Below are 26,681 nucleotides of genomic sequence, written 5' to 3'. Positions count from 1 at the left end.
GCGTATTCCGCTAAAAGCTTCCGCTCCAACGCGCGCGCATGCACCGCTTTTGCTTTTTTAATGACCGATACCGCTTTGGATGTGTTTTTATTTTGTTTTTTTTAGTAGTTGCATTTGCTTTCAAGTTACAGGAAGCACTTCGTCAACTCAGGGGACGGCCGAGGTTCTTTTCTTCTTTTCCTTTTTCTTTCTTCTCTCCATTTTTCTTGTTACTTTTTTCTTTTTCCATTCTTCTCTCTATTTTTCTTGTTTTTTTATTTTTTTCCTCCTTTTTTTCTTTTTCTTTTCCTTTTTCTTTCTTCACTCCATTTTTCTTGTTTATTTTTCTCTCCTTTTTTTATTTTTTATTTGTTCTCTTAATTTTTTTCTCTCCTTTTTGGCTTTTTATTTTCCTTTTTATTTCATCTCTCCTTTTTCTTTTTCCATTCTTCTCTCTATTTTTCTTGTTTTTTTATTTTTTCTCTCCTTTTTTCTTTTTCTTTCTTCTCTCCATTTTTCTTGTTAATTTTTTCTCTCCTTGTTTTTATTTTTTATTTGTTCTCTTTATTTTTTTCTCTCATTTTTGGCTTTTTATTTTCCTTTTTATTTTTCTATCCTTTTTTTTATTTTATCTCTCCTTTTTTCCCTTTTCATTCTTCTATTTTCTTGTTACTTTATTTTTCTCTCCTTTTTTCTTTTTTCTCTCCTTTTTTTCTCCTTTTTTCTTTTTCTTTTTCATTCTTCTCTACATTTTTCTTGTTCATTCTTTCCTCCTTTTTCTTTCTCTTTTCCTTTTTCATTCCTCTCTCCCTTTTCTTTTTCCTTTTTTTCTGTTTTCTTCCTACATTTTATTTTTTTTCCCTTATTTGTCTCACTCTTCTTGTCCCTGTTATCTTTTCCTTCTTTTTTCCCTTGTTTTCTTCTTTTCCTTTCTTCTTTGCCTTCTTTTCTTCTGTTATTATTATTATAATTTTTTTATTTTTTTTTTTTGGAGCAGGCCAGTATGGTGACTACTCAAATTTGATTATACACGTATAGTGTCGGTCTGGAAAAAATGGTTTATTTTATTTTATTTTTTTAAATTGCTTATTATTATTATTATTATTATTATTATTATTTTATTTTATTTTTTTAAAAGCGGTTGTAGTCTGTGTTATCTGTCGTCACCTTTAACATCGGGCCCTCCTGGTGCCAGTCGGTTCACATGCGTTTCCATGGCGATGGCAGCAGCAGGGAGGAGGAGGAAGAAGAGGAGGAGGAGGAGGAGGAGGAGGAGGAGGAAGGCTGCCAGGTCACATGTCGGCCACTCTTCCTCCTCTTCCTCCTCATCCTTCGTCAAAAGTGTTTCAGGTTTAAAAAAAAAAAAAAATCGTGATCAGAATGTCATTTCTGTCATTGACAATAAAAATACAAATTAAAAAATAGCGTGTTGAATCTGCACGTGTAACTTGTTACCAAAGTCGTACTTGCGTATACGTGAGCCATCTTGTGATGATTGACATATTGGGAAATGATTTCAAAGCGTGAACGTTTTGGGCCTGCTGACCGGAAACAGGAAATGATGTCACCACCCTTGGCTCACCTTCTCCCTTCATTTGAAAATATGCAAATCACGTGATTTTTCCTCTGGTTGTTGTTGTTGTTGTGAACTTGTGACGTCACGCGGGACTGAAGGTTTGTTGCCGTAACAACCAGGTTTGAAGACGTGCTCGTTAATATTCACATCGTCTGAACGTCTCATTTCATCAAGTCACTGAGGATGATGAGGATGAAGGCTCCTTTTGCACTTCCGCATTCCTTTTTGGACACGTCGAAACTGCCAAATAAATAAATAAATAAACTACATCTCCGGTACGTTGCATTTTGCAACTTGGCCTCTCGCTTTTCAGGCTGGAATTGGAAAACAACGAACGCACCGGATGAGCCACCGTTGTCGTGGCAACTGATGACGTCACTTTTGGGCGCCAGCAAACGGCAAATGTCAACACGTCAACGCCGCATCAATATCGTGCTCTCGATTTGTGATCAGCATGTGGATTGATTGATTGATTGATGCACAGCATTTTTGTGTGCGTATGTATAAAAATAAAACATTTCATCCTTTATCTTTGGATATTTCATTCTACTTCTATGGTTTTCAATTGATGTTTTTTTGTTTTTGTTTAAATCCCCATAACATTTTTTTTTTTTTAATCATCCGTTTGCCTGATTTAAAAAACATCGCTGTCATGTGTAATGTTTGCTTTTTTGTTTGCCATGCACAGGCAGGAAGGAAAGCCAACCGCTTGCTGCCTTCATTTTCTTCTGCTTCTGCTGCTGGCGGCTGGAAGCGTCCCGGCCAATCAGCTCGGAGCGCGACCACAGCTCGCGCACCGATTGGCTGGTTGGCGCCACTTGAAGAAAGCGAACGTGGGCAAAAAAAAAAAAAAGCTGCGAGGCGGCTGGCGGACAGACGGACGAGACGAGTAAACGACGACTACGACGCGGCGGGCAGCAAGGAAGGAAGGACGGACGTAAGGAAAAGGAAGGAAGACAAGACCGAGCCGCCTCGTTTTGGTTTTTTATTTTTTTAATTAAAAAAAATCCCTTTCGTTGTTTAGATTTGTCATTTGTCGTGGTGGCTTACAGGAGAAATGGACGTGGAAAAAACCTCGACGCAGTTTCCTCCTGCACGCGCCACGCTGCAACGCGACAGGTGCGTACATGCGTCCTCCTCAATGACACCTGTCACTCAACAACACATGACCCCCCCCCAATATACGGTGCAGTAGACGGGTCTAGACTTAGAATAAATCTCTTAGCATGGTGCATTAAAAAAAAGGGGGTGGGGGTACGGTAAGTTTTTTTTTTTTTTGGGGGGGGGGGGGTGATGGTCCTGCTGCAGTGTTGGCGCCACGCACGCGCGCGCCTCCTCGGCACAATGCAACACAAACCTCCGTCTTGGCTCGATGCTGCTGCAGACGCGCACGTGACATGCATGCGCGGGCACGCGCGTCAAGACAAAAGGCGCACGCAGATGTGAACGCTGCAAAAACAATGACGAAATCAGCCCCCCCCCCCCCCCCCCCCCTGCAGCTGCTGCTTGTGTGCGCGTGCGTGTGTGCATATGTGCGTGTGTTATTATGGGACGAGACGAAATGAGGCACCTCCAGCTGCGACGGCTGTTGACGCGCATGCCCCTGAACTCATCGCACTCACAATGGAGGCCAACGTGCATGATGAGGATGAGGATGACGTCACATGTGTACACATGGCACAAAAACGCTTGTTAGCATGTAGCTTGTCAGCTTGTTTGAGGAGCAACCCGTCCGCAGGTGCGAGAGAATGTTTGTCAAAACGTGCGACCGTTCAGTTGCCTGGCGACCAATCCGAGGCATCCTCTCGCTCATAGTCCGATGGTATACGCTCAGGTTGACCCTTGATGAGGATATTATTATTATTTTTAAATTGATTGCAATACGTAACAACAGTAAAGTTTTTCTTCGCATGATTGAAAACAACGTCGGTGGATTGTCAGAAGGAAACCCAGTGAGGAAAATCGCTGATCTATATTATATGACTGGATAGCCGACAGGCCAAGACTTTTGAGGTGGTGAGGCGGCCATATTGCTCCTCCCAAGTAAATTTTTCTCGGCATAACACCCTACACATTTACAGGATCCAAATTGGAGAACATTTGAGGGATCTTCAAAGCAGCAGATACCATCCACTTGTTATTATTATTATTTTTTTTTTTACTTTTAAAAAAATAGTGAAAATAGTAAAAAAGTTGTGCTTGTTTAATTTCTTGCTTCTTGTTTGACTTTGCTGGTCATCACGCAGCGAATGAGTGAGTGAGGTGTTGGCGAGGACGATGATGGCGCACGTTGTTGTGTGTTTTTTTTTTTTTTTTTTTTTTTCTTTTCGCCCACGTCGGAGTCGAGTCAACGAGCGGCCGGCCGGGCCGCCCGCCCGCGCGCACGTCGTGGGCGGGTCAAGTGCATTGTGGGAAATGCTGGGAATGCCGCAGCCAAACTACAAAAAAAAAAAAAAAGGCCGGGATGCTTTTTTGCTTTTCTTCTCCTCCCGTGTTTTTAAGCACCCTGCAGAAAAGAAAAAAAACCTGCAACTTGCCAACGTATGCTCCAAGTTTTAGCCGGCGGGACGGCGTACAAGTGGTTAGCATGTGTGCTTCACAGTCCAGAGGATCTGCGTTCGAATCTGGGTGCTATTTTTTACAGAAACGTGAACTTCCTCCCTCCCGCGTTATGTTAGCATGTTAGCATTTAGCAGTGAGCACTCCAGGGTGTATCGACATTCCAGCTAACCTTTGACCTTTGTGAGGAAATGGCCGTATAAATATTTCACGTGGTCACAAAGGTCAGGAAATCGATGAGTATTTTTTATTTTTTTTTTTGCACACGGACACGGCTGTGGTTACCATGGCAACATTTCCATCAAAAGGATGCTCAGCTCCAATTGAAAGCCAGCGTTGTTTTTTTTTTTTTTTATTTCCTGCCTTGTGCACAGCGCGAGCATGTTGAAGGTCATCATGACCATTTTCATGTAAACTTTTTGAAAATGATCCAAATAATTGACAATTAATGTGATAATTTATTATTTAATTAATTGTTGCACATCTACTAACATTATTATAAGGGATGTTCGATACCACTTTTTTTTTCAGGTCGATTACAGTAGGAGAACTCAACTCTAACTGTGTTCTCTCACCTTTCGAGGCTTCCACGCCCGTCCGCGACAGATGACTTTTCACAAAGATGAAGTCGTAAAAAAAACAAAAAAAAAACAAAAAACAGTTGTGAGGTCTTGAAGTCTTTTATATGAATAAGTTCATGGGTTGAAATTGTACGGTTAAAAACATTTCTTTGTCAATAAAAAAAGTTTACTAATTGTTTGGATGGATAATTACTCATTTTATTGATGTTTTAAAGGAAAATAATTATATCTAAATGTTCTTCCGGTTTCCGGCGACATACTTCCGGTTCGCGAGGAAACAAAATGTCCGCCTTCTCCCGAAAACGCAATCCACTGCCATCCACGTTGAATTATCAGGCAGGAATGCTGTTAAGTTTCCTTTTATTATACTTTATGCACATGACTGTGAATATTAATGCTTATTTTCGTCAAAATATTGTTATGAATAATTCGATCTTTGCGTTGCGATGGCGCTTCAGTGTATGTAAGCCATCAACTTATTTTTGTTTTTACAGTTTTCACCACATGCTCATGAAGACAATTAAACGCACTGCAAGTCAACTTCAGGGGGCAATATGAAAAAATAAAGCGAAATATGGAGGTAAACACCCACAATGTGGACCAACGTATTCGTAAGGGGATCAGCAGCACGCGTGCTTTCTGCTCATTCGGAGCAACACTGCCACCTGGTGGACGGGAGTCATTTACTCAAATCAAAGCTGAAAATTTGAAAAAACAAAAAAAAAAAAACTGATGTGTGTTTTTGTTTGGTTGCAGTGTGAGGAGAAGGTGGAAGAAGCCGTGAGCGGCCTGGAGAATTTCCCCTGATGTCCGAAACCAAACGTCGGCGGCAAAGTGACGAGCGCGTCAAGAGAAGAAGCAAAAAGAAAAATCTGGAAGCCGTCTGAGCTTTTTCCCGTTCTCCGGCGGACGCGCTCCACCCCGACGGCGTCCGACGCTTCCTCCTCCTCCACCGTCCCGGTCTTCTTCCGCGGATCCCTTTAACGCCTCAACGCAGACCTCGCGTCCACGTGCGGACGAAGCCATCGCCGCTCATCCCTCGCCGGACCCTCACCGGCCGCTTCCCTTTCGCCTCGCTGACGGATGAGTCCGGGCCCGTTCATGTCTGGCGTGCGGGCGCAAGCGCGCCGCCCCGCTCGAACCGGGCCCAAGCCCTTCTTCGTTCTCTTCTGCTGGCTGGAGCTCAATTCGGAGCAGAGACACTCCTCGCACAAGGGCCACCTCCGCACATAGGCCCCGCCCCCACACCCCCTCACGGGTTACAACCCCACCCCCCTCCCCCGGCTTTCTATCACGCGTTTGCCTTGAAGCTCATTCAGCTGCTGGCCATCGTCTTTTTTTTTTTTTTTTTTTTTCGCGCGAGGCTCGTCGCCTGCTCAGCTTTTTTCCTTGAAAAGTTTACATGCAACCGTCGATGTTTACACTCCGCCTCGTTTTTCGTCCGGCGTCCATTTTGCGCTGGCGCTCGGATGATGAAGAGTTTACATTACGGGCGCCAGATGTTTGAAGGCGTCGCCTAGCAACAAGCTGCGTTTACACAAGGACACGTTGACATTTACAACATTTTCATACTTGGCAAGCTTTTTATAATAAGTCATCCTGCAACATGTTTTTTTTACGACGCATCAACATGACGACGAAAGCCACAATTTCGCCAGGGATATGTTGCTGCTCCCTGCTGCTTTTCTCCTGCCTTGCTGTTTCCACGGTAACCACCGATAACGATGTCAGGAAGCCGGCGCCGCCGGCCGCCAAGCGCGCCACCGTCTTCCTCCTCACGGGCTTCAAGAAGGCGGAGTCGGAGGGCGCCGATGGGCGGCCGCCGCTTGTGGCCCAGCAGCTGCCCCCCAAACCCCTCCCCCAGACCATGTTGCCCCGGAATGTGACGGCCGACGCCCTCAAGCCCCCGCTGGGCGCCGCCCAGGTGGCGCCGCCCCCCAAGCAGCTGGTGGACGTGGACGTGTGCAGGTAGGACCCGTCGTCTGGCAACGTGTGGGACGACGGCGCTCGCCTTGCAGAGGCGTCTGGCTGTTGCCTAGCGACCGCTCAATCGTGCAGCCGAGATGTTGGAAATGTTTTTACGTGTTAAAAAATGTCTCCTGGCCGTGCTCGAAGTCCGACTTGATGATTGCAAATTTGAGGTCATAAGGGTCATCAAAAACATGACGAAACGTCGGAGGATTTGTACCAAAAAACAAACGTGATTTTTGTGAACATCCAACTAGTGTTAATATCGTTAACAAAAACTAAACAAAAAGAATTTAGAAACGAGACTAGATTAAAGCCCAGATTAATAAACAATAACTGCATTTTCATCGACTAATTCTAACGAGACAAAAATGCAGATTTATACTTGACTAATTTAGATTTATAGTCGACTAAATAAAAATGGGATTAAAAACTAACAAGCTTGATTGAAACTGGACTAAAACTGAGACAAAATGGCGGCTAAAATGAACACGACACCAAACGGTGAGTCAGTGCTGACGTGGAATTTCAAAGAATTCAAGCTCCAAGCCAGGCGGAGGCGCTGCGAGTCCACCGGAAGGTGTTGACGGTTTTGCTTTGCTTGCTCAGGGGCTACTTTGACGTGATGGGCCACTTCGACAGCACCTTCAACTGCTCCAAGGGCAGCTACATCTACTGCTGCGGCACGTGCCACTACCGCTTCTGCTGCGAGCACCAGCGCAGCCGTCTAGACCAGGACTCCTGCACCAACTACAAGTCGCCCGACTGGGCCGACCCGCAGGTGCCTGTCACCCCGCCCGCCGACAACAAACCCGACCCGGACTTCGAGACGCTGCAGCAGCAGAACAGCAGGTGGGTGACCTGAATTCGGACCCGCCAGCGACAAGGACAAGCTGATCGGTTCTTTTTTTTTTGGCACGGACAAAGGTCATGACCTGACTGTGCGCAGTTGACTGCAAAAAGTCACACATATTGCAAAAACGAAAGACAAGTAAACTTTGTTTTCTAAACGCCAAACCACATTTTTGTCGAATGAAAATTGGCTAGCTTAATGCTAACATATGGTATGAAATGCTATAGACAGGCTAACGTAAAGTAGCATGGATGTTGTGGTCATTTGAAACGTTCAAGCAGGAGAGGCATGACATGATGGGACAGGACAGAGCAGGACAGGATGTGGCAAGATTGGCAGTGACCGCAAGGGACAGGACATACTAGGTGGGCTAGGACAGGACAGAACTGGGTTGGTCAGGAATGCACAGGACAGGATGTGAATGGTTTGGGACATGGTAGGACTGGACAAGGTACTGGGTAGGACTGGACAAAGCAGGAGAACGACGTGATAGGATGGGATAAGATTGGGTATGACAGCAAGGGAGAGGACAGCTTAGGTGGGCTAGCATAGTCTATAACAGAAGATGATGGGACAAGACAGGATTGATCAAAATAGGACAGGAAGGTACAGGACAGGATGTGAATGGCTTGGGACATGGTGGACTGGACAAGGTGCAGGGTAGGACTGGAAAGAGCAGGACATAGATGGGATAGGATGGGACAAGATTGGGTATGACAGAAAGGGACAGGACAGCTTAAGTGGGCTAGGACAGTATATCGTAGAAGATGATGGGACAAGGCAGGGTTGAAAAGTAGGACAGGAAGGTACAGGACTGTGTAGGATGGAATAGGACAAGACAGGATGTGGATGGTTTGGGACATGGTAGGACAAAGACGGGATAGAATGGGACAAAATTGGGCATGACAACAAGGGACAGGACAGTTTAGGTGGGCTAGGACAGTAACAGACGACGAGACAAGACAGGCTTGATCAAAGTAGGACAGGAAGGTATAGGACAGAGTTGGATGGAGCAGGACAGGATGCGAATGGTCTGGACAGCACAGGACAAATGTTGGGCAGGATGGGACAGGATTGGATTGGATGGAGCAGCACTCTGGAGGACAGGATGAGAATGGTGTGGAAAAGTTGAGGACAGAACAGGACCGATTTGTTGGACAAACGATTGAAATCTCATTTTTGGTGCTGATGTGCAGCACCGCCTACGTGATCGGCGGCGTGATCTCCTTCACGCTGGTGGTGGCGGTGGGAGTCCGGATCGCCTTCGCCAAGGTGGCGCGCCGCCCGCGCAACCGGGACGCCAACATGCCAAGGTGAGACGGACGGCGCTCGGGGGGGGAGGGGAAACGGTGTCAGGACGTGTTGAGGTCACGCGTGAGCCCTCGCGACAGGTCGCTGGTGGACATCCTGCGGCACCAGTCCAGTCCCGTGCAGCACGGCGAGAGGAACAACATGCTCAACGCTTCCAAAAACATGTACACGCCCATCCTGCCGAGCAAGGACAACCGCAGTGAGTGACGGCGTCCGACTTTCGCTTGTCACGCTTGACGACGTGTTGATGTCGCTGACGTACGGCCGACGTGAGCGCCTCATTGAGCGGCTTGGCCATATTGGATGCTCACCCGCTCATCCACACAAACAAATGCGAGCGACTTCTAACACCGAAAAAAAAAAAAAAGTAATTGCTAAACATAAAACGAAATATGGTTATTATATTATATTTGTGTGTCAGTGTTTGTGCCATCCAGTTTGTGTTATTCGGTGTGTGATTTTGTGTGTGTGCTCGACGCCAGCCTGTGGCCTCCTCCCTCTCTTTGACCTCAGACTCACTCACATGACCCCCCCCCCAATCCTTCCCCCACTGCGCGCTTCCTGCCTGCCTGCCGCACGAAGCCTTGCCGAGGGCTGGGGCCGTTTCCATGGCAACCAAAAAGCAACGCAAGCATTTGTTTCATGCCTTTCAATTGTGTGTGTGTGCGCGCATCGTGTCGGGCTTCAGCGCAAACAAGATGACGGGCCAACATTTTGTCATGGCCGCTCGACCCTCGTCACGGACGTCGTCGGGAAGCCGACGCCGAACGATGAGAAAAGAAAGAAAGAAAGATTAGAGTCTCTTCTTTCATTAGGAAAAAAACACATTTCTATGTGTTTCCATTTTGCAGCAATTAGCATTAGAATATAGCTAAGTTTCATCATTATTCACAAATCTGCTTAGAATTGTGGGAAATCTGCTTGTTTTCATCATGGCCCTGGTTGATATCTTATACTCTGCTGCCACCTCCTGGCCGTTCTTGGAATTACTACCATTTTTATTTTCTCTGCAGTTGGGAGGCTGCATCAAAGCCTTCTGTATGCTCGAGCATAAAAACACGTGTAAATACGTCTTTGGCACACTTAATACATTTAAAATGGAACGTATTTATACGTTTTTGGGAGCACATGAGTTGAATTAAGTGTGCGCGTGTATTTTTTTGTGCTAATGTGTGTTTTAGAATGTGAGATTTTGTTTGAGTTGGTGCGTTTTGTGTGCCAGTGCACATGTGTGTGTGTTGGTGTGTGTGTGATGTAATGCAAATGTGTGTCCACGGTGCAAACGAGCGAGCGAGTGAACGCGTCCTCCCTCCTCCGCGCGGGCGCTCTTACATAAAAGCATTCAGATTGCTTTTTTTTGCATTCATCGATCCTCATGCCACTTTTTTTTTTTTTTTTTTTTTTTTTTTTTTTTTTTTTTGTGCTCGTCATAAAAACGTGCCACTGCATCGGGTGTGTGTGTGTACATATGACAAGCGGTTGCAAATAAGAGACGTATTCATTGTGTGACTTTTGTTGCTGTCGCCATGGAGACGGCCGCCATGTTGTAACCTGTGTGCGCGCTTGTGTGTTGAGAGCGAGGAGGCGTCCGCATGAACAACATGAGCACGCCTCAGCTGTCGTCGGGCCCCAAACTGATCGCCACCAGCAGCAAAGTCCCCGGCGGCGCCATGATGGGGGGCGGCGGCTTGCGACACAGCGCCAGCCACGCCTCCTTCTCGCACTCCTTCCACAACCTGGCGCAGCTGCCGCCCTCCTACGAGGCGGCCGTCAAGCCGGAAATCTGCCGATACAGCTCGCTCAAGAAGCTCGGTCAGTCGCTGATGATGTCATGGTTTGTTTTGGGGGGGCGGAGCAAGCTGCTGATCGGTGCTTTCTCCCGTTTGCATTTGTTTTGTGTCAGAACGCGACCTGGACGAGTACCCGGGCTACTACTCGTCCAAGCGGCGCTCCACCAACGCGCCGCCGACCTTCTACTCGTCGCATCACCACCTGCCCTGGCCGGGCGATTACGCGTCGGGCTCGTCGCGGGGCACGTTGCCGCTCGACGGCTCGCGGCCGCGCCCCTACGTGCCGCCCGCCACGCCCAACCCGTACCCGCTGCCCGTGCCGGCGCACTACAGCGGCGGCGGCGGCGGCGGCTTCAGCTTTGAGCGGCCGCCGCGCCGCGTGCGCTCGCAGGATCAGCTGCTGGCGCTGGGCGAGGGCAACACGCTGGCGCGCCTCCTCAACAACCAGCAGCACTACTACAGGAACAGCATGGGGAGGGGGGCCGACTCGCAGACGCTGCGCAGGTGACACGCACGCACACTCGAAAGCAATTGTCACAGAAAGGGACGCAATAGGCGACACCAATTGCGTTGTTTTGAACAAAAAATACCCATAAAATGGTTCCAACTTTTTGGGGCATTAAAACCCTGGTTGGGTGGTTCATTTAACGCAAAAAGTCTGGTTGGTTGAATGAGCCACAAAATAACCCAATTTTGGGGTCATTCATTGAAACAAAAAAAGTGACTGACATCTGACCCAACTTTTTGAGTTCAATGAATAACCCTAAATAATAGCCCAGCACCAAACTGTTTCAGTTACATGAAGAGTTCAAAAAACAGCACAATTTGGGGTTTTTCATTGGACCCAACGTTTTGGGTTCAATGAATAACCCAACAACGGTTGGCTGAATAACCCAAAATACCAAAATAGCCTGTTGCCAAACCATTTACATTATATGAATAACCCCCAAAGCAACCCAATTTTAGGTTATTAATTGAAACCAAAAAAGTGAGATTGAATGAATAATGCGCAAAACCCAATTTTTGGTTTTTCATCTGACCCAACATTTTGGGTTCAATGAATAACCCAATGACGACGAAAATGAATAACCCACAAAGCAACCTCATTTGGGGCTTTTCATTGACCAAAACGTGGGATCGAGTGAATAATGCGCAAAACAACCCAATTTGGGGGTTTTCATCTGACCCAACTTTTTGGCTTCAATGAATAACCCAAAATAGCCCCGCGCCAAACCTTTTCAGTTATATGAATAACCCGATGATGACGAAATTAATAACCCACAGAGCAACCCAATTTTTGCATGCCAATTGGTTGAACCCACGAAGTTGTCTCCCTGTTTGGGTTCCTTTTGACCCAACTGTTGCCTAACGGGCGTCCGCCAACCCTGGCAGGTCCCACGAGCGCCTCCTGGCGGCGGCCGAGCGCGAGCGTCTGGAGGACCAGCTGCTGGCCATGGGCCTGATGGCGGAACGGGGCGGCGGCTTGGGCGGCATGGTGCCCACCATGGGTCGCCTGAGCCACCACCACAAGGCGCAGTCGCAGCAGAACATCTGCGGCACGCCGTCCATGGAGCGCCACCACATGGTCAAGATGAACTCGCACCCCACGCCGGGTCACGAGCACGCCGCCGGCTGGGAGGGCCACCACGGCGGCGCCCGCCGCATGGCCTTTGCCAACAAGCGCCAGAACACCCTGGAGCAGCTGCACTTCATCCCGGGCGGAGGCGGAGGCGGCGGACACGCCCTGAGGACTGCCAGTAAGAACGAGGTCACCGTGTGAGAGGCACACCGCGCATAAAAACACAAGGTTGGATTTCCCTCACGCCTCCGTCCCGTTTCGCGTAACATAATGAGATTGACACACATTGACCCACACTGTAAAAAAAAAAAAAAAAAGTAACATTACTTGAATAAAAAATAACTAATAAAGTTTTTTCACTCAAATTATATGTAGTTGACGCCAATTAACGTTTATGGCGGCATACGTCGTGATTTTAGCATTCGTTATTAAACGTTTTTGGCGGTAAAAGAGTTAATAAACTGGTTACATATTCTCAAAACTCTCCTTGTAAAATTGACTTAGTAAATATCTGAGTGAAAAAAAACTTGAGATTTTTTTTTCAAGTAAATGCTTTTGTTTTTTTGTTTTTTTTGCAGCGCACATTAGGGCTGCACAATATATCAAAACCTGTTTGACATTTATTAAACATGAAAAAAAAAGAGAGAAGACACTCAGTTGAAAGCTCGCGAGGAGAGGAAGTGACTGATACAATTCACTACTTCACTCTCTGAAAAAAATCCCCTCCTCACCCTCTCTTTTTATTTGGTTTCCACGCCCTGAGTTCCACGGGTGTTCCAACCCTAAAACATAGTTGGAACAGATTGTACGTAACGAAAATGTGCACTGCCATCCAATAGTTAAACATCATCGAGAGGCAATTACAATTAAGAATATATTTTGCCGCATGAAAAAAATTATTCTTTCATGAGATAATAATGTCATTTCTTTCGGTACATGTTAAATATTGCAATAATATTGATATTGCTATATTCCGCAACTACATTGCATATTGCATGTTTTTACAATATCGTGCAGCCCTATTGCACATGCACAAACTCACATGGACTTACACTGACGACGTTTACATGCAGTCAATAAGCCGATGAAAAGCACAAACTTGTTCCAATTTTGAGAGGCCAGCACGTAAACGTGCGCAAAATGCCAATAATCGGCGATTATTTGACTCGTACAAATGGATGCTCTTTTGGCAAAGTAACTTTGGTCTGAAGAGTACAGGAAGTACTTGTACGCGCGGCGGCCATCTTGCGTTGCCGCTGGCTAAGCGAGCCTCATATGAATACGTTGACATGCAATCGCCAAAATGTTTACGCTACTCGGGTTTTTGAAAGGGCACGTAAACAAACATTTGGCCCGGCAAATTTGACAAGCACCTGTTATGTGTTCATTTTTTCGGCATTCATTTATTTATTTTTTTGATCCACTGCACACGCTCATGCTCTTTTTTTTTTTTTTTTTTTTTTCTGATAAGCTCATTACTTGCATAATTTAAAATAGGGGGAAAAATGACTCCAATAGTTAGACACAAACAAAATATTCTGAATGTCATACGCAAACAATTATTCAATGTTTTAATACGGCTGTGCAATTCATCAAAATTTAATTACAATTTCAATTATTACACTCAACCATTTCAAAATCAACATAATCGTAAAAAAAAGATTATTCATGCTAATTTTTGAGTTGTGTAAATTTATAAATTTGCACCTTTTTTAAAATTTAAAATAGCTAATTTCATAAATTTTGTTTCATCCAAAAGGAACTTGCATAATTAGTGTTTCCAATAATTTCTTTTGTCTTAATATTGTTTTTTGTTTTTTTTACGTTTAAACATTTTCTTGTTTTGTACCAAAAAAAAAAATGATTGTACACAAGCTCCACTCCAAATTCAAGTTTTTTAATTATTATAAATAAATATCCTTATAAATTCTGTTTGGTCCAAAAGGAACTTACATAATTATAGTGATTTTTTTTTATTTTTATTGTTCTTAATATTTAATATATATTTTTTTTTATGCACGACGACGTTCGTTGTGTGTGCCTGGCGGTTTCCATGGGAACACGGGAGTCATTCCCCTCACGCTTGTAAATAAGCGATCCCAAATACTCCTCAAACGCTAATTTTCGCCTTGACTGCATGTAAACGTACTCACACGTACACAAATTGACACGTGCATACACACTCTTGCGAGTAGTTGTTGAAACATGGCAGGTAGGTGAAAGAGTTTTTTTGGGGGGGTTTTCCCCTCTATCGTAAAGAGTACGAAACCCATCTGAACGTTGTTCCATTCTTGTGAGAGAAAATTGAGGAAGACGAGATGAAGGAAGCAACAAAAAAAAATTGCGTTCTCCTTCATTCGAAGGGTTGTTAAAAAAAAAAAAAAAAAAAGAAAAATTAAAATATCCCCAGTTCCTTTTCCAGAAAAAAATGATGACATTAATTAACCTCAAAATCAAACTTTACATTTTTAAAATGATCAAAAGTGTATTTTCATTCATTTCGATGGGGAGGGATGGTTTGACATAAAAGCGAACACATTCAACTCGTATGTCAAGGTGCCACTGTATTTTCATGGTTTTGTTGTTGTTGTTGTTGTTTTTTTGTTGTTTTTTAATTGAAAGTTTGATTTTGATGCACAAAAAGTTCCGTGTTAGAAATTTGGAGTTGGCACGCATACTAATATAATATTTATCCTTCCTCCTCCTCGTCCCGTCGGCACAACTTGTGAATAAAAAAAAAAGGTGCCAACCACTTTTTTTTTTCTTTTTTTTTTCTTTTTTTTTTTGCGAATGTGAGGACGAAAGTGTCCTCGCTGGACTGGACTGTATGGAAAGGCCCACATCCTGCAAAAACGGAGAATTCCGCCGTGTCGCCAGCCGCACTTTTGGACTGTGGGTGACACTCGCCCCCTCCCCTCCGGGCCGGCGGCACACTTGATGACACTAAGGGCTAAAAACCACAAAACAATGGATGACGTGTGCGTGCGTGTGCGTTCCTTTCTTGTGCTCGCTTTCGACTGACTTTGGAGAGACGCTGCACCTTTTGGACGACCGAGACGACAAGCCAAAGAATCCGCTTGCAATCGGGGTCGCTCGGTTTGGTGTTTGGACACTTCTTTCTCCCCAAACTGTGCTGAGCCGAGGCTCGCAAAGTCTAAACGGTGAGCTTGTGTGCTGTTTATGCAAACCGGGACAGAATTCCCCCCCCCCAAAAAAAAAAAAAATCATGTAAAACGGTACCAAATCGTACAAAGAAGGGCATACACAAAAAAACAGTGAGGTAAGGAAGGACACTATTTTTTTTTCCATTTATTTGTTTGTTTATTTCTTTTATTTTTTATTTTTTGTTCTACCTGTCACTAAACACTGGCATAGATAGACAGATGATACATTTTTTAATTTATTATTTTATTTATTTTTCTTTATTTTATTTTATTTTATTATTATTGTTTTAATATATTGTTCTACCTGTCCCTAAACACTGGCATAGATAAATGCTACATTATTTTTATTTTTTTATTTTTTTATTTTATGGGCAGTAGGCGGGGTACACCCTAAACTGGTTGCCAGCCAATCGCAGTAATCATGATACATTAATTATTTATTTTGTATTCAGTTTCGTTTTTCTTTTCTTTTCTTTTTATGTTATGTTTTTTTTTTGGGTTATTCTTCTACCTGTCACTGAACACTGGCATAGATAAGTGATACATTATTTATTTATTTTTTATTTATTTATTTTATTTTTTATTTTATAATTATTATTTTTGTTTGTTTGGTTTTCTACCTGTCACTAAACAACACTGGCATCGATAGATAGATGATACATTATTTATTGTCGTTAAGAAATCATTTTCGGAACCCATGAAGTGAAATTTTCCACTGCAAAAAAAAAAAAAAAAAAAGGAAAATGCAACACTTAATATAATTACATCAAATGATCCCAAAAAAATTGTTGTAAAATAAGACAAAGTCTCAAGTTTTTCATTGTAGGACACAGTATTTGTTTTCATAAAAAATATATGACGTGAAATTGGATGATTTCAGAAAACTGGTTTGGGAGCATTCAACAGCCTTTTGCAAATGTGTGTGTGGCGTCCATTTTGGACTGAGGAGGTGATGATGCTACAGCAAGTGATGATGTCACAGTAATGATGTCACAATGTGTGTTGTGTGTGCGCGACTCTTCCCGGGGATGCCGAAACCTCCGACCAACTTTTCCACGAGTGGGAAAAAAAAAAAGATCGATCACTGTTGACGTTGTCGACCAAAAGCCGCTTGAGTGCTCGCGTTGGTCTTTTTTTTTATTTTTTCCAGAAAGACAAACGCTACAAAAGTCTTCTCGGATCGTGTGTGTGCGTGTGCGTGTAAATGACAGCCATGTAATCTTTGTAAGCTGGTCCGCATACCTCAAGTTGTACATCACTTTTTATTTGGAACCTCCCCTCCGATATCGTCTTTCCAAGACAATGAAAAGCCTCAGTTTTTTTTTTGGTTTGTTTTTTTTCTTGTTGTTTTTGGTTGATACAAAATCACCATGTTTGACAAAGACAATTACAAATAAATCCTTTCAAAGCTTTTTGGTCTTGTCTGCTTCAATGACGACAAACAGACCATTTTCCATTATTTATTTATTTATTTAATTTTTTTGTGGCGCCAGTTCCATTTAAGCTGAGCTGGCGTCTGGAACGGCTCCAGGATTTTTAATTTTTTTCTCTCTCTCTTCAGGGCTAAAGGGTATGGAGGACCAAAACGGTCAAAATTCAAAATAAATAAATGACGAAGTGAAAATAAAAATGGATAAAAAAATACAATTCAAAAATTAAATACAAATGTATTTATGTATATATTAGGAGTGTGACGATATATCGATGTTGCAATAAATTGTGATACTTTGTCTCTCGGTAGATTATCGATACGCCTACGCAAGTATCGCGGTATTTGTAGTTGATATATAGCCACGAAAGCGGCTCCATTGTTAATGACTTATTGAGCAATAACTTGGGAGGCCACTAGGGGGCGCACCTCATAAGAGTGGCAGGGAAATGGACGCAAGTCCTCAAGCGAAAAAGACTCATGAGCTTATATTATTATATTTATTTTGTATTATTTTATTTATATCTTTATGTATATATATATATATATATATATATATATATATATATATATATATATATATATATATATATATATATATATATATATATATATATATATATATATATGTATTTTATATTTATATTATGAATTCTGTTTTCATTTTTATTATTTATTTTTATTTTACATTTATATATTTATATTATTATTTTTATAATATATGACGTGTATTTATATTTATATTATTTTTATTATATTAATTTTTTTATCATTTATTTATTTTGTATTATTTTGGTAATTGATATTTATTTATTTTAGGTTTATTTTTGGAGGGTGGCGATACAAAAAAAGGTCACAATATTGTAAAGAAAATTAGCTCATACTAAAGAAAAATATATTGTGCTTTTGTACATAATGCATATTAAACAAGCTACAATCTCAAATAAGACTTATTAAGGTACTTGCTAATACAAGCACAAATTCAGTTCCTCCACATATTGACTCGCTTCACAAGCATATTACATTTCCCTTCATGTGACCATTAGTATGGATTTGAAACATAGACGGGCCTAAACATGCTTTGTGAGAATTAAGTGCACTTAAAAATATATATATGAAAAATAGCCACCAGAGGGTGCTAGAACTGCACAAATGGAAATCAACCGGATTTTTTTTTTTTTTAAGATCTGCTGCTTTTAATATCGTGACATGATGACGTCGATCTATTGTAGCAGTTTTAATATCGCCATATCACGATATTACCGGTATAGTTACGTCCCGACAGACCCAGCGTGCTCGCGCACGCGCATCCAACCGGCGACAGCGGCGCACTATTTGGCAGGCAGGGGGGTCAGCGGTGAGGCGGCGTGAAAGCGGGGCGGTGGTCGGCGGTGGTCGCGCGGCCGGACACAAGCAGCCTGCGGCCGCCGGCCTTATAGTTGTACCCGGGCCGGAACCAGCGCGCACACAGGAAGCAACCATTTGGGGGGGCTTCGAGCAAGCGAAGTGGGGGGGACGACCGAAGTCGAGCTAGCGAGCGAGAGCCGAAGCGGGGCGGAGAACCAGGCGAACAAGCCCCCCTGGCGCCCCTCGGCCGCGGAGAGTTGGAACACTTGAGGCGGGCCAAAGGTGGATGCGAGGCGGCGTCGCGGAGCCTGGAGACAATGGCGGCTCCGAGTGGACGCCAGGCAGGCCTAGCTCGCCGCTAGTCGAACGGGCACCAGCGCCTGCCTCTTATGTTGGACTTTTCACCAAAATTCGACTCCCCGTTGACGAACATTTTGAGGTGAGGCTGTTTATATTTTTATTTTTATTATATTTGGAATAAGGAACTACTTTTTTCTTGACGGCGGCGGAAGGTTAGCTCGTCCGTTAGCATTGCGCTAATCGGGGGCTAATCGCTGGGCTAAAGTGTTAGCATCGCAGATTTCCTCCGTTTTCTGCACTTTTCGTTGTGTTTTTCTTCTCTTATGGTGGAATTGTACGTTCATTTAACTGAGTTGGCCATTCGGACTCTTATTTTGTGCCGTTTGGGTCACATTTAGCTCGCTACCTGCCTGCCTGCCGATGGAGGCGAGTACAACAACCTGAGCCGAGCTCGAGTCGTCACCCCACAAAATCAAGTTCCGTGACCCCCCTCCCGGCCGAGCGTCACCAAACAGGTCAGAGAGAGTCCAAGTTGTGTTGATGTCAACAACAAGACCAATATTCGTGAAGATGCTGTCACTGTGATGCTAGTTTGATTGACAGCTTGTCATCATGATTGACATTGGTCAAAATGAAGCACATGCTTGTCTCGATCACTTCATTAGGTACACATCTTTTGATTTCATTGACTAATGCGGGTATACAAGAAGTACTGCGAATACCGGACAAAAAAAAAAAAAAAGATGGAACAGTTTTCCATAAAAACGTCAAGCTATTTATTAGTCGCACATAAAGCATGTGCAAGCATGTGCAGTATTTGTAGACTGTGTTCAACTGTAACATCCTTTATTCAGCCTCACACAATAACACAGTGGTAAAATTCCACACTTAGTGATGTGGTAGGTTTGTTTTGATATTGTTTCAGTGTCACAGTTAGTGTCAAAGTCAGAATTTCAGTGTTTTCTGTGAAGTTAGCTGTGAAATCAGAACATGTAGCCCACTTAAACTTGTGCAGCCCCCTTTTTGCAAATGGGACTTTTTTTTTTTTAAACATTTCAACTAGTGCTGCAACGATTAATCAACAACTAATCAGTCAATCAAATTAATTGACAACTATTTTAGTGATCACTTGTTCAAGCTGTCCCAACAGTAAACATTCTCCAATTTCTGTCGTTCTTCTTGAAAGCAGACAGGTATTAAAAATCCGACGTTTACTAACAGCTGCTTTTACTATTCCATCGTAAAGATCAATATTTGTGCCAATTTTATGAAACGTTATGGCGCAAACCGCCTCCAACTGGATCTTCATTGATTTACGTTAATTTGAAATAACATTTTGTTTTTTGACTAAAACGATGGAAATTGTTTTTTTAAATATTTAATCCAGTTCATTGTTTAATTAAATAATCAGACATTGATTGATTATTATAATGTGTGTGTTAATGGATGGATGATCAGTGAAAACTTTCTCTTAAAAATGTAATGACCAATTCAACTGATTGACAATTTATTGAATTTGTTTTTTTTTTAAATCTAATTCATTGATTAAGTACTAAAACACGGAGACATTGATTGATTATATATATTTTTTATTTTTTTAAATCCTATTAATTGAATTGATCTATTAATCAATTCAATGATGAGTAAAGTTTTTTTTTAATCAATTCAATTGATTGACGAATTATTTAATAGAATTTTTTTTTATCCAATTATCGATTTAAGTAGTAAAACACGGACATATTGATTGACTATTATTATATATATTATTTAATCGAATCAATTGAATTGATCTATTAATCAATTTAATGATCAGTAAAAAAAAAAAAATCAACTCAGTGATCGATTCACTTGACGATATATTGAATTAAAAAAAAGAATCAGTTATTGATTAAGTAGTAAAACATAGAAACATTTCATTGATTGTTAGAGTAATTGTTAGTGACATCCCAACTATTTCTGTGACATTTGACATTGCGTCGTTTTGCTTGTCCATCCTCAGACTTCCAGAAGATTTCCACTCGACTCGGTTTGACTCTCGTCGGTCTCCCCAAAAAGAGACCCAACAAACATTTCACGAGGTCTCCTCTCCACCGGAGCGGCGGCGTCTCGAGTTCTCGCCGGCCGGCGCAAATGACAAATTGAACTTCCTGAGAAGCGTGGGACGTTTCTCCCCCGAAGCTTCCGGCGTGGTCGCCGGCTTGGGAGGATGTTCCAGTTCAGCAAGTACCCCATGGAGATCCTGGAGATGCTGAGCGGACACCAGGCGCATCAGTTCAAGGGTTTGGGCCTGGAGCGCCAGTTGAGCCACCACCAGCAGCAGGTCCAGCTGCAGCACCAGCTGCAGCACCAGCAGCAGCAGCCGCACCAGCCGCACCAGACCTCCGTCGACACCTCTGGCGGCGCTCTGCTGTCCGGCCTGGGCCTGGGCAGCCGTGGCAACGCCTTCGCCGACTCCTCCTCCTCCTTGTTCGCCAAGATGAGCACTCCGCCCCCGTCCGTCTCGCACCAGAGTCAAACCTCGTCGTCGTCACCCAGGAAGTCGAGCAAGATGAGCGGCGGTGGCGGCGGAAGCTCCTCGTCGTCGGGATACCCACAGTTCCTGCGGCCATTCCACCCGGCCGAGGCGGCGCTGGCACAAGAGCAGCTGCACTCGGGGATGGGACGCTTCGACTTTGGCGGAGGCGGCACCGCCGTTGCCGGGCCCCCGCCGCCGCCTCCGCCCTTGCACCCCGGCCTGTCGGTGCCGCCGCCGCCGCAACCCTCGCCTGGACCCTCGTCGTCGTCCTCGTCGTCTACCTCCACCTCCGCGCCGGGCTCCGGCAACCCTGGCGCGGCGGTGCCCCTGATGGGTCAGTCGGACCCCCGCAGCCTCCACCAGCAGTTCAGCTGCATGCTGGCCGCCAACCAGTACTTCCTGTCGGGGGTCCCCACCAATAGCGGCCTGGAGCAGTTCCTGGGCACTCACAACCACTTGGGCCTGGGTCTGGGCCAGGGCCCGCCCGAGTCCAACTCATCTCTGGCCCCGCCCCCCGCCCTGCACTCCGCCCACAGCCATTCGGCGCCACCAGCACAGCAACAGCAGCTGACCACCCCCCACGCCTTATCCCACCCGCACGGCCACGCCCACCACCCGCACCCACTCCACCCGGCCCCCCAGCCCGCCCCCCTGGGAGGGTTCGACTTCCAGAGCATTCCCGTCCTTTCGTCTAATCAGATCGCTTCCCTCATGCAGCAGGAGGCGGGCATCCCGCTGCCCCTGCCCCTCCACTTGTCCCTCCCCAAAGACGACAAGTCCGGCGAGGCCTCGTCCAACTCGTCCTCCTCGCTTTCCGGCGGCGGGAGCAGGCGCAAAAAAGCCATGGCGGGATACCTGCCGCAGAGGAAGGCGGAGAGTCACGCTCACGCCGGCTCGGGCGCCCATCGGCACGCCGGACTGGTGGGAGGCACTACCGGAGCTGAGCAGCAGCATTCGTCTCTGCTCCCGCCTCCGTCCTCGTCGGCCCCACCCTCCTCCACCTCTGCGCCAGTGGACGGGGACCCGCGCGTGGCCAAGTCTCGGGAAAACAGGCGCGGGAGCTCCTCGGGCCGAGCGGAAGCGGAATACCACTGTGGCGAGTGCGGGAAAACCTTCACGCATCTCTCCAGCCTGCGGCGACACCTGCGCAGCCACGGCGTGCCGGCCAACGCCGGCGGCAGGAAGTCGGACAGCGCCTCGCCGAGCCCTGAGCGCATCTTCTGCTGCGGCGACTGTGGCAAGCGCTTCAAGAAACGCGGCCACCTGATCCAGCACAGCGTCACGCACTCGGAGAGCCGCCCGTTCGTCTGCAGCGTTTGCCAGAAGTCGTTCAACCGCCGCGAGTCGCTCACGCGCCACGAGAAGATCCACGACGACAAGCCCTTCCGTTGCCCGGCGTGCGGGCGCTGCTTCCGCGAGAGCACCTCGCTCCTCAACCACGCCGCCTCGGGCGCCTGCGGGAAACCTCCGCGGAGTTCTAAGAACCGCCCTGGCGGCGGCGCCGTCTCGTCCAGCGACAAAATGCGCCTCGCCGATGAGAACGCCGCTGCGCCCAATGACAAATACGCCGGCGACTACTCAAGGAATCGCTACGCCGGCCAGGCGTCCTACAATGACGACGACTACAGACGTGCGCAGGCGTCGTCGCTCTACTCGCCAGATGGCACCCTCGCCGGCGACTTGAGCAACCCGACCCTCCGCAAGGCCCCTTTGGCGCCAACGCTTCACCCACACCCGCAGAATCAGCAGCCGCCGCCGCCGCAACATCACCTCCCTCTCTCCTCCCTATTGGACGATTCCGAGGACGAGGTCACCAGCAGCGCCATGTCGGCCATCGCCGCCGCCGCCTGCGACATCGCCACGGAGGGCCGGGATGGCGAGCGCCGTGACATCATCGGGGGCCTGCTGGGGGGGCTGGGCTTCGCCAACATGGGCGGGGCCTCGCCCTCGCCGGCCGTCAATGGCGCCACCGTGCCGCTGTCGCACCACGGCAAGCCGCGCCGGCCCCGCAAGCCACGAGAGAGGCGCGACCCCGCTGCCAGCGGCGCTGTCGCCGTCCGGAGGCGGCGAAGTCCGGCGCCGCCCGGCGACGGCACAGACCGCCCGTACGGCTGCCATCTGTGCGGCAAGCGCTTCCGGCGCGCCGAGACACTGCGGCGCCACAACCGGGTGCACACAGGCGAGAAGCCTCACGCCTGCGACGTGTGCGGTAAAATGTTCCGCGAGCCGTTCCACCTCACCAAACACCTGACGGTGCACTCGGGGCAGAAGAACTACAAGTGCAACCTGTGCGGCAAATTGTTTGCCTACGCTCAGAGTCTGGTCCGGCACGGCAAGCTGCACCGGCGGGGCGAAATCGACAACCAGGGTAGACGCATCAAAGGCGCCGCTGCCGCTGCTGCCGCCGCCGCCGCCGCCGCCAACCAGGGCAGTTCGGACTTCTTCTCGTCATGCTCCCAAGAGGCGACGTCACCCACGTCGGGGACGCCGTCGCAGCGGCTCTACACCTGCACGGTGTGCTGGAAGTCCTTCCGCCACTACTTCCACCTTACAGCGCACCAGCAGACGGTGCACGGTGGCGGCGCCGGCCTGGAGAAGTCCTTCCGCTGCGACGTGTGCGGCAAATCCTTCGCCTACTCCAACAGCCTGGTGCGCCACAAGCTCTCCCAGCACGGCGTCGACCGCGACGGCCGGCGGGCAGAGCGCTCGCCGGCGCCCGCTGCCTACCCGCCTGCCTTTATCCAGCCGGCCTACGCGTCCGAGCGCCCGTTTGACTACCGGCCGCCGGATGGCGGCGGGAAAACTTCGCGACGGCGGAAGAAAAAACGTCGCGTGGTGATCCACAGCATCATGAGGGACGGCAAGCTGGTGGGCGTGCCACTCAGCAGGGAAACGCGCCGCAAGTTGTTGACGCTGAGGAAGAGGCGGGGCCGACTGCTGGCGCACGTCAACAAGAAGAAGCTCCTGGCGCAGCTGAGGCTGCGCGGCAGGCCGCCGGACGTCCGGTCGTGGTCTGGAGGCGCCGTCCGCGTCAGCGGCCTGCTCTCCATGGCCGTCCCCGTCAAGTGCTTCCCGTGCCCCGTCTGCCCTGGCGCCGCCTACGCCCGGCAGGGCTCACTGCTGCTGCACCGCACAGTCCGGCACCCGCCACGTGCGGCGGGGCGCCGCGCCCGCCTGCGCTGCCCCGTGTGCCGACAGCGGCACAGCGGCGGCCTCCTCGAGGTCCTCCGGCACCGGGGCCGGCACCTGCGGCGTGCCACCTTCCGCTGCCGCAAGTGCCGGCGCCGCTTCTGGAACCCGCGGCTGCTGGAACGGCACAAGTTGTCGTGCCGGGCGCCCGCTCTGGGGGGGGTCTGGGCCGAGGGCCAGGCGGGCTCGCCGGCAATCGACGTGACTACGGCGCCGCACGATAGGTCGTTGCTGCTCGCCGATTACGCTCGTTAGTGGATTTGTGAGGAGCGAGTGGCAGCTGGTGGCTTTTTGACAAAAAAAAGGGAGGGGAAAATGGAGGATGGGGCTCCTCCCACTTTCTGCCAAGGCACACGCCCACCTCGGCACATTTCAGTAGCAACCCCCGACACTTCCTTCACATGTCAACACTATTCTATGTCGATTCCGTGTTTACGCTCTCGTTAATGAAATCCTCCCGACTTTCCCGCACAGTTCAGATGCCTTATTATTATTATTGTTATTATTTTGTTGTTGTTGTGAAAAGGAAAACAAAGGTGACATGACTGAAAAGTTTGGTTAAAAAAAAAACAAAAAAAATAGAAAAAAAAAAGCAGGCGACCGTTTTCAAGAGCCCGCCGACGTGTTTGTGTAGAAATAACCCGGAGTTGTACTGATGACATAATTCCCAAGTATATTTTATTATATCTTGACAACTTGCTGTTTTTTTGTTTTGTTTTGTTTTTTGTTTTTTTTTTACTCCGCAGTTATCCTTTACTTCTATCGGTGTCGTGAGGGTGGGTGGGGCTGAAGGGGGTTGAGGTCAGGGTCGGGGGTCGGGTTTTTCGGTGTGCGTCCACTCGTGTTCATTCTTTTCCTTCCGTGCGACACTTTTTGTAACTCAAGCGTGCACGTGTAGTTTTGTTTTGTTTTTAGGATTTTTCCTCCTGCTCAACATTTTTGTTTTTCCTTCTGTACAACTAAAAATGTGTAATATTAATATTGTTATTATTATTGCTACTAAATGATTATTATTTTCTTTGCAGAAAAAGTGACTTGTTGAAAACCCCGAAAATCAAATTAAAAAAAAAAAAAAAAAAAGTCAAGATCAAAATCATGTCTCATCCATTCAAGGGAATATTTTTTCATCTGATTTTTATTTTTATTTTTCAATAAATGCTGAACAAAAGTTGTCAGCAAAAGAAACAGTTTGAATAAGTTAAAGGTTAAATATTTTTTGTTTTGTGGTTTTAAATTTTGATGCATCAGCATCCATTTTTTTTTTTTTTTGTCCTGGAAAGCATCAATTAAAATTGCTTCATTAAAATACATTTATTTTTAATTTGATTACATTATTGCATTTATTGCAAATTAAATCTTAGTAAACTTATTTATGTATGCGTTTAGTTTTTTCTAAAGTGATGATTAGCAAATATGTAGACAATAAGAATGACCATATTTGATCATTTCTTATTTTTTTAAATTGCGCTCATTAAAAATGTATTCTAAATAGTTTTAATATATTTAATTTAAATAGATTTGTTTTTATTTTAAGTGACTGTTCATTAATCTAAAATAAGTGCATTGTAAAGAAGAAATTTTTGACAAATTTTTAACTTCAGTTTTTATTTATATATTTTTCTTCTAGCAAAAACAAAAGAGCTGGCCCATATCCTTATTTTGTGCCCGAGAGCACAAAAGTCAAAATGGCAGTGGCAAATATTGGCCACAAGATGGCGCAATTTATGTGAGTTTGACTTGGACAGCTTTTCATTTGATGAAGACGACGTGACAGCATTTTTTTGTTTTATTTTATTTTTTTGAGAAAACATACAATTGCAAACAATCTAGACGATTCAAACCAGGTAAAATTAAATGACAGAAGAAGAAGAAAAAAATTCTAAAATAAATAAAATAAACATAAGGGCGTAAAACAAGACTCGAACCACAAACGTTACTCATTCAACAAGTGATTACAGCAGTGTTTTGTTTTGGAAAAAAAAAAAAAAAAAAAGTGACAGCTGATTGAAATGACAAGCCGGGCATGTACGCGTGCGCGTGTGAATGTTTTGTCCGTTTCCGACCGGCACATTCCTATCCGGTGACGTAAGCTGTTTGTGTCTGTCAAACATCTTCAGAGTCTTTCTAGGAAATGGTTTGGAGTTCCCAGAGTGCAGTGCAGCTGCTGACACGTTTTTGTTTTTGTTTTTTTAAACCAATACTACATTGAAAAGAGCCATTTACAACAACGTGACGTGAGATATTGAATGAATGAATATTCATTCAATACAGTATTATATGTATACAATATTAATACATTTAATAACATCCACTACATTTGCAAAAACTTCCTCGCTGGCAGTCACGTGGCCTTGGCATGGGGGAACCCTGTGGGCGGGGCCTGCGACCTATTTTGCGCCAATGGGGAGGCCGAGAGAGGCTCCAGGAGTGACCTACTTTCGGCCAATCAGCGCCGTCGCCGGTGCGCACGTGCTGCCGACACGTGATCCATCCGCTCGCACTTGGCGGGAGAACAAATGACGAGCTTGCGGGTGCGCGCGC

At 46.1% G+C, this 26,681-nt stretch overlaps 2 protein-coding genes across 3 annotated transcripts; both read left to right on the top strand.

Annotated features, from left to right (window-relative positions):
• Window positions 1-1,315: 1,315 nt before the first annotated feature.
• LOC144007683 (protein shisa-7-like) lies at window positions 1,316-16,771 on the top strand. Its single transcript, XM_077507517.1, has 10 exons — window positions 1,316-2,048; window positions 2,244-2,492; window positions 2,580-2,674; window positions 5,452-6,663; window positions 7,273-7,515; window positions 8,713-8,829; window positions 8,908-9,026; window positions 10,403-10,639; window positions 10,731-11,121; window positions 12,010-16,771. Exons 4-10 carry the CDS (start codon window positions 6,302-6,304, stop codon window positions 12,395-12,397), a joined length of 1,857 nt encoding a protein of 618 aa, XP_077363643.1. The 5' UTR covers window positions 1,316-2,048; window positions 2,244-2,492; window positions 2,580-2,674; window positions 5,452-6,301; the 3' UTR covers window positions 12,398-16,771.
• A 1,197-nt stretch (window positions 16,772-17,968) lies between these two features.
• LOC144007563 (uncharacterized) lies at window positions 17,969-25,236 on the top strand. Of its 2 annotated transcripts, XM_077507312.1 has the most exons (3): window positions 17,969-18,575; window positions 18,835-18,951; window positions 20,436-25,236. In XM_077507312.1, the coding sequence occupies exon 3, from the start codon at window positions 20,643-20,645 to the stop codon at window positions 24,393-24,395; it is 3,753 nt and encodes a 1,250-aa protein (XP_077363438.1). In that variant the 5' UTR covers window positions 17,969-18,575; window positions 18,835-18,951; window positions 20,436-20,642; the 3' UTR covers window positions 24,396-25,236. The 2 variants fall into 2 exon arrangements, with proteins under 2 accessions (XP_077363438.1, XP_077363439.1); XM_077507313.1 differs by lacking the exon at window positions 18,835-18,951.
• Window positions 25,237-26,681: the final 1,445 nt, after the last annotated feature.

The sequence above is a fragment of the Festucalex cinctus genome, chromosome 19 (assembly GCF_051991245.1).
Source record: "Festucalex cinctus isolate MCC-2025b chromosome 19, RoL_Fcin_1.0, whole genome shotgun sequence".
In the NCBI taxonomy this organism is placed as follows: domain Eukaryota; kingdom Metazoa; phylum Chordata; class Actinopteri; order Syngnathiformes; family Syngnathidae; genus Festucalex; species Festucalex cinctus.
This window is presented reverse-complemented; position numbering and strand designations above follow the sequence as displayed.

Coding starts and splice junctions, on each gene's coding strand:
- LOC144007683 (XM_077507517.1), top strand. CDS start 6,302: ATGTTTTTTTTACGACGCATCAACATGACGACGAAAGCCACAATTTCG. Junction 6,664..7,272: donor GTGGACGTGGACGTGTGCAG/GTAGGACCCGTC, acceptor TTGCTTGCTCAG/GGGCTACTTTGACGTGATGG. Junction 9,027..10,402: donor GCCGAGCAAGGACAACCGCA/GTGAGTGACGGC, acceptor TTGTGTGTTGAG/AGCGAGGAGGCGTCCGCATG.
- LOC144007563 (XM_077507313.1), top strand. CDS start 20,643: ATGTTCCAGTTCAGCAAGTACCCCATGGAGATCCTGGAGATGCTGAGC.